This window comes from Neovison vison, chromosome 3 (assembly GCF_020171115.1).
Source record: "Neovison vison isolate M4711 chromosome 3, ASM_NN_V1, whole genome shotgun sequence".
Lineage (NCBI taxonomy): Eukaryota > Metazoa > Chordata > Mammalia > Carnivora > Mustelidae > Neogale > Neogale vison.
Window position 1 is genome coordinate 233,648,939 of NC_058093.1, and position 7,733 is coordinate 233,656,671.

The 7,733-nt window shown below is 47.3% G+C and overlaps 1 protein-coding gene across 1 annotated transcript; it reads left to right on the forward strand.

Moving 5' to 3' along the window:
- Positions 1-1,119: 1,119 nt before the first annotated feature.
- MYL2 (myosin light chain 2) lies at positions 1,120-7,377 on the forward strand. The gene is made up of 6 exons (XM_044241110.1): positions 1,120-1,203; positions 3,314-3,389; positions 4,485-4,589; positions 5,191-5,269; positions 5,358-5,406; positions 7,279-7,377. Exons 1-6 carry the CDS (start codon positions 1,168-1,170, stop codon positions 7,375-7,377), a joined length of 444 nt encoding a protein of 147 aa, XP_044097045.1. The 5' UTR covers positions 1,120-1,167.
- Positions 7,378-7,733: the final 356 nt, after the last annotated feature.

The window sequence follows — 7,733 nt, forward strand, 5'->3', positions numbered from 1 at the left end:
TTTTAAGGATCAAATTGTAATTCTTTTCTCTTGTTCAGGCAGCTGGGGAAAAGAATCTTTTTGTTTTCACCTTTTGAACTTGCAAATTTAAAACCTGTCTCCCTGGGTTGTTTGGTTAGGTGTCCCCCCTCCCAAAGCAGGGAGCCGCCAAATCAGGGCCAGCCTGGGGGAATGGTTAGGAGCACAGACTCCAGAGTGCAATTCCGCTCTGCCTTTCTGTGACTGTGTGACCTTGGGCAAATGACCCAACCTCTCTGAGCCCAGGCTGACTCTCCAGTAAAATGGCTATGGTAGTAGTAGGGGCGCCTGGGTGGCTCAGTCAGTTAAGCGTCTGCCTTCGGCTCAGGTCATGATCCCAGGGGTCCAGGGATCAAGGTCCGAGTAGAACTCCCCCTCAGTGGGGAACCTGTCTCTCTCTCTCTCAAATAAATAAATAAAATCTTTACCAAAAAATCGCATCTAGTTGACTGGGGGATTAAATTAATTCACGTATGGATGGTGTTCAAGCATTTGCTCTATTTCACATGGGGCAGGGTGGGGACAAAAGTTAACTCCGCTCTTCTCTGCACTGTTTGCCTATGCAAGGACAGAACATTTAGAGCAGAGATTTGGAGATTTCGCTGCCACCCGGATCAAAGGAGAATGGGGGAGGAGGGAGCAGTGGGCTTTAACACCCTGAAAAAGTGTCATTTCATAAGGGTGTCCCTCATGGTTTAGCGAGCATGATGTTCCCCCCTCTCCAATCAATCCTCCTTCTGTGCATTACGGAAATTTTGTGACATGCACGGAAACAAAGGCGGCTGGATCTTGCTGGGGCTGGTCCGAAAGTGTTGCCTCCTTCCCGGAGACCGAGACGCTTCCCCACCTCCCCTAGTTTGGAAAGGAGGTTCTGCAAGGCTTACAGCTCCAGCAGAACCAGTGTGCTTAGGGACACATTATTCCGTGTCCTCTGATCCCTCCAATATCGCGGTTTGGAGATGAGTGTGGGCCTCATACTCCCATTTCACAGATGAGCAGCTGAGGCCCGCTCAGAGATAAGATCACCTGACCTAGTACTCTAACTCCCCAGCTTTCTGACTCCTTTCACTGATGCTCCCTCGCAACCCCCTCCAGGCACCAAAGAAAGCCAAGAAGAGAGCAGAAGGCGCCAATTCCAACGTGTTCTCCATGTTCGAACAGACCCAGATCCAGGAATTTAAGGAGGTGGGTGCAGCTGTTGAAAAATCCGCCCAGAGGGAGATTCCCACCTGTTAGAGAGAATACTCCCGGCAGGAACCTCTGGGCTAGATGTTTTTAATCCTCCAAACAACGCCAGATCCCGCCTCAACATGTGCGTGGACTATTTAAAGAAATTTTTAATATTTTTTTCGATCATCAAAGCAAAGCACGTTTCTTGTGGAAAATATTGGCGGGGGGGTGTGGGGGATTCAGAAAAGCACAAAGAAGAACATAAAAACGACCTACAATTTCACCACCCAGACATAATCAGTTAACATTCTGATATTGTCATTTTTGTATTGCGCGTATATACTTTTAAACTATTTTGCTATTTTTCTTTGGGCAATTCCTCATCAACATTTTCTATCATTTATTGAAACCACTCCCTACGGTTGCAGGTTACCTTTGTTTAGACTGTTTTACGATTATGAATAACACATCTTTGCTTGTTTTCTTGGGGTAAATTCCTAAAAGCAGAACTGCTGGGTCAAGGAACTAAAAACCAGACCAACAGCCCTCTAGAAATGCTGTACTAATACCTGCCCCCATCAGCCTTTTCAAAAGGAAAAAGTGCCATTTTCCCCCCTATACCTCCATCAACATTGGATATTTATAGCCTAAAATATTATTTCTGCCAAACTGAGAGATGATAAAGAGTATCTCTTGGATCTTAAATTATATAGTCCCCCATTGTTGAACACTAGCCAGGTGGAAACGCCATCGCATTCTATGGGAGTGAGCCTTATTAAGTAAACCTAAGTACCAATTAGGCCAAATTAAGCCACTGCCCGCAGGCTTAGAAGGATAGACTCTGAATTAATTTTCCAGCAGTCGTGATGGCTCACACTGAGTCATCCACACTTCCACCTGGGCCTTTAGAGGAAAATACACCGCAGAGACAGGTGGGCTCTGTATCAAAAGGGAAACAATTTGGGGCTCCAAGTGGGACGTGAACACTTGTACCCTTTTGTCCTCACTAATGTTCCGATCACAGGAATGTTGTGTCCCATAGGCCACCAGGGAAAGAATTCCCAGGACGAAATATTCATATCTGAACTTGAAATTGTCACCTTGCAGGTAGAAGACGCCATGCCCCTTCCCCCTCATCCTGTCTCAATCTCTGAATGAGATCAGCTGCTGGAGGGCATGGGCAGGGGGCGCAAATACTTTCAGAAACAGCTGCAAAGAACTCAAAAAACCATGCAAAGGATTAGTCGTTTGTAAATTGACCTGGGCATTTAAAAGGCTCTTGGGAGTGTTCATGGGTGCTCCCTGGGAAAGATTACCAGCCCCGTTTTATAGCTAACTGGGCTCTGGTGGTAGGGGTCGGGGTGGGGGAGGAGACCCGGGTATTAACTTGATTTTTTAAATAACAATTTCGTGGAGATGTAATTCACACAATCCCAAATTCACCTTTGTATGCTACGAGCACAATTCGGTGGTTATTTACTGAAGTCGCAGAGCTGTGACTTCCAAACATTTTCCTCACCCCAGAAAGAAACCACGTAGCCATTAGCAGTCACTCCCCTTGCCCCCCTCCCCCAGCCTCTGGCCACCGCCCATCTGTTTTCTGTCCCCATGAATTTGCCTGTTCTGGGCATTTCGTGGAAATGCATCGTACAGCACGTGGCCTTTTGCCGTGGCTTCTCTCACTCAGTGTCCTGAGCCAGGCCTCCTCCGTGTCCCGTGTTCCAGCAGGTGTCAGGCTCTCCTTCCTTCTTCTCGCTCAGGAGGGGTCCATCACGGGGCTGGACCACGGTGGATCCATCATCAGTTGATGGTCACGTGGGCGGTTTCCAGGTTGGGGCTATTGTAAATAAAGCTGCTAGGTCGTTCAGACACAGGTTTCCATGGGGACAGATGTTTTCAGTTCTCTTGGGTAAACGCCTAGCCCTGGAGTTACTGAATCCTATGGTAACTCTATGCCTAACATCTTAAGGAACGGCCAGACAGTTTCCAATTTTTGATTCTCGATCTCATGGCCTTCATGCTCCCTGAATCCCAGAATCTCCTTTCCCCCAGTCTATAGCCCAATCTCTTGGGCTCCTCCATTCAACTTCTCCTGGGCTGACCAACCAACCTCCCCCTTTCACAGGCCTTCACCATCATGGACCAGAACAGGGATGGCTTCATCGACAAGAATGATTTGAGGGACACCTTTGCTGCTCTTGGTATGTCCCCCTGCCAGGCCCGCAGGAGGGTCTCCTTATCCCTCCCACCCCTCGGGAGGGAGGACCACTGTAAAGGTCAAGAGCTTGTCATTTTTCAAAGAAACAGCTCAATCATGGCTGGCCTTTAAGACAAGCTTCGGAAGACAGCAAAGTGTTGAGGCTTTAAGTGTCTTGACATATTTTTCATTTTTCTTAAAAAATTTTTTTATGTGTGTGTGATTTTGAATGCAATGCCAGCTCGCTGTAGAAAATTTGCAAAATTGAGAAAAGTATAAAGAAAACTTAACCATTAGGTCACATTCCACTGTTACATTTCAGCCTCTAAGTCTTTTCTAGGTACATCTGGTTTTTTGTGGGTTTTTTGTTGTGGTTGTTTTAAGATTAGAATCATTCTATTTTGGATTCACCTCTTTAGCATCTCAACAGTGTGAGCATGAGTATATGGAGCTTTTTCAAAATATATGTGTCCAACCTGCAACCACTCACCCCTCTCCACTCCCACTCCCAGAACTCAGGGCCACCATGAACAGCTGTGCAGGATGTGCACTACACCATTCTATAGATTACTATTCATGTCTGAAGCCACTGCAGATTTTTATATTTAAAACATAAATTATCTTAAGAAGGAGTGGCTTTTAAAAATTTGCACAAAGGCGCTATATGGGCTTGTGGCCAATGCTAATATCAGAATCTCCAAGGCTGTGTGGGTTACAGCAATTATCATCAGAAAAAGTTCCCTCCGGTGATTCTGATCTGTCTCTCTCACCTCCAACTGAGAGGGATAATTTATAATATGAGCATTTCCCATTTAAGTAAAAAGTTAAAATATCTGTTTAAAATGTTCTGGGTTCTGAAGACACTATTATAAAAATAGCTAGCCCCTCCCCTCATTGGATGTTTGGGTTGTTTCCAGCTGTCTGGCTATTATAAATGACACTGTGGAGAACATCTTTTCCAGTGAATCTGATCGTGCCCACTCCATCTCTGATTGTCCCTATTCTAGATTCCCTACAGTGTAATTATGAGGGCAGATGCCAGGGTCCTCAGAGCTACTTCTGACCCAGCCTGGGGGGCTCTGTGTGTTTCTTGATGTAGGGCGTATGAACGTGAAAAATGAGGAAATTGATGAAATGCTCAAGGAAGCTCCAGGTCCAATTAACTTTACTGTGTTCCTAACAATGTTTGGGGAGAAACTTAAGGGTAAGTTCATGTGTAAGTCCATATATGTATATTCGTGTGTGTCTGCATTTGTGCATCTGTGTGTGTGTGTGTGTGTGTGTGTATTTTCATCTTTGGGCATGAGGGGCACCAGGAGGGCAGACAAGGGTTGGCAGGAGATGAAGGCAGAGGAACCCTGCAGGGGGGGGCGGGAATAAAAGCAGCAGATCCCATTGCTCCAAGGCTTACCCTGAGCCAGACCTCATGCCTCACACGTTGGATGCATTCCCTCGTTTAGCCTCTAGGAGGTAGGTTCTCTTCTTACCCTTGGTCTAAGGTTCAGAGATGGAAAGCCACTTGCCTACAGCCACACAGCTAGCAAGTGCTGGAGTTATGATTCAAATCCCAGTCTTTCTAAATCTAGATTCACGTTTCAGCACGGGTTTGCTCAGAAGTGACTGGATTCCCAGCCCACTCTTTCTGATTACCAAGGTTCAGCGCTCAGAGGAAGGCAGGGCCTTTCCTCCAAGCAAAACAGCCTGGGTTTGGCCCCTCCATCTTTGGAGGGAGCTGGGCCCTGCCTCCTGGGGTACCATGGGTCCCCAGCCACCCACGGCATGTTCAACTCTGTTCTCTCTTTCAGGGGCAGACCCCGAAGAGACCATTCTCAACGCATTCAAAGTTTTTGACCCTGAAGGCAAAGGAGTACTCAAGGCTGATTAGTGAGTAGGATGTGTAGGGGAAAACATGGGGGTTCCCTGCTTCCCACAGACACACTTGGTGCCAACAACTGCTGTTTTCTCTTGGCAGCATTCGGGAGATGCTGACCACACAGGCAGAGAGATTTTCCAAAGAGGAGGTAATGGCATCTTGGACACACAATCACCTTAGCTCCTGTGTGACCCTCTTTTTCTTAAAACACCCCTGACCCCACACTGACAGAGACCCTGCTTCTGGGCCCTTTACCTCATATCATTCTCTCAAGCACCCTATGAAGTAGGGACTACGAGTATTGTCCCTTTATAGATGGGGAAACTGAGGCGCAGGGAAGTTAGTCACTTGCCTGAAAGGACATCACCAGAGCTAAATGCGGGGGTCTAGATTCAAACCTAGTTCTGTCTGACTTTAGGTCCACCTTCTTCACAGTGCTCGGAGCCCTGGTTTGAGCACCAATTTCCTGATGGAGTGAGGGTCATTTGCAGGGGGCCACATACTGTCATGTAGGTTCCACACTGTGCAATTCTTCTGGCTGTTATGCTCGTAAAATACACTACCCAGTTATCTGCTGGTTTCAGTTGTGTTCCAGCAGATGGCAGTAAAGTGTCCGTTGTTTTATATATATATTTATATATTATTATACACACACACATATATATATATATATATATATATATATATATGTATTTTAAGCCGTATATATGACTTTTTCTGGTAGGAGGCAGTAATATGCCTGGAAGAAGGGGCACTTTTGCTAATTTGCCCAAAGTCCTGTTAATAATATCAACGGCCCTGTTGATATTATTAGTGAAGTATTTAAAATAACCCCTTCTCAGGCTTGAAGCCATCAGTTTCCACATTTCACTAAACACTGTATTTAGGTTTCCCCCTGAAACTCAAGCACTTGAAAGAGCCTGCCTTCACCTCCTACCAGCTTGGTGACTTGGGTCAAGCTCTTTAACCTCCCTGTGCCTCAGTTCCCTCATCTATAAAGTGGGGAGGGTAATAAAACTTTCCTGGTAGTATGCTGTGAGGATTAAACCAGTTAAGATGTATAAAGTGTTGAAGTATATGACAAGGACAGTGTTAAGTGTTAGCTAGTATTGGTTAAGAGGTATTTTATTTTTTTTTAAGATTTTATTTATTTATTTGACAGAGAGAGTGAGATCACAAGTAGGCATAGAGGCAGGCAGAGAGGGGGTGGGGAAGTAGGTCTCCTGCCGAGCAGAAAGCCCGATGCAGGGCTCAATCCCAGTACCCTGAGACCATGACCTGAGCCAAAGGCAGAGGCTTAACCCACTGAGCCACCCAGGCACCCCGGCTGAGAGATATTTTAAAAAATAACTAGTCTATACTTTTTAAATGTGGAAATTGCATGTTGAAAAAAAAAAATCTAGATTTCTTGTTTCCCTCCAAGAGTCAGATTCCCTCAAAAAGTCTGACCTCCTAGCGCATTTGGCTGCATTTGGCTGGTTCTGCCTGGATGGGTTGTATGACTGTTTTTAGCCACAGTCCCCACCAGGCCCCCTTGCTCCCTTACACAACCTGCTCAGCCCCTTTGTGCACATGCATTTGTCATCCTCGCTTTACCTGCTGTGGGCTGGGTTCCCAAGAACATCCCCGCAGGACAGCCCATGGGGTCAGCACCTGCAGAAAAGCAAGGAAGGGCAAGGAAGGAGGGAGGCACGGAGGGAGCTGCTGACCCCCAGCTCAGGCCCAAAGAGTGTCTTGGCTGCACCAAACCTCCCAGGGAGCCATGGAGAGAGGCCCCCAGATTGGATCCCATCCTGATCAGTTGGCTGTGGGCTGCCCCGTCCAGGAAGGCCATGACCTTGGGGCTGACAGCTCTATGCAGCAGTGGGGTAACAAGGCCTTCCTGGAGGGGGAACTGAGCGTCGTGTCCCCACACCCACCCCAGGCCTGCTGCCTCTGGCTTGGCACAGGGACCTGCACACAGTGGTCCCTCTTGCTTTCCCTCCCGTCACACTGAGCACGTGCTGCTGCCTCATTACAGATTGATCAGATGTTCGCCGCCTTCCCCCCAGATGTGACTGGCAACTTGGACTATAAGAACCTGGTGCACATCATCACCCATGGGGAAGAGAAGGACTGAGAGGGGCTCACCAGCCAACCCTGGGCTTGTCTTCGGTGGGGAGGTGGTCCCTGCTGTCCTCTCACTTTGCCCGGTAATGCTGCCGTCCCTACTACTGGCCTGTCAGATGTGTGGCTGCCTTGTTACCCATTTCCATCTTCTTTGCAGCCTCAGTGGCCTATAGATACCACACGGCCACACATCCCGCAGCTAGAAATCCATCCCGAAGCTGTGTTCAAATAAACAGGATGTTGTGTATTTGTTCCTGGTGTTTCTCTGACAGAAGTGCCTTGAATAAAGAGGATCCTTTGCTAGTTCCCATGAAGGCAGAGTATGAGCGAGTGATGCCCCTGCTGTCATTATTATTGAATCCTTGT

Coding starts and splice junctions, on each gene's coding strand:
- MYL2 (XM_044241110.1), top strand. CDS start 1,168: ATGTTCGAACAGACCCAGATCCAGGAATTTAAGGAG. Junction 3,390..4,484: donor GGACACCTTTGCTGCTCTTG/GTATGTCCCCCT, acceptor TTCTTGATGTAG/GGCGTATGAACGTGAAAAAT. Junction 4,590..5,190: donor GTTTGGGGAGAAACTTAAGG/GTAAGTTCATGT, acceptor TCTCTCTTTCAG/GGGCAGACCCCGAAGAGACC.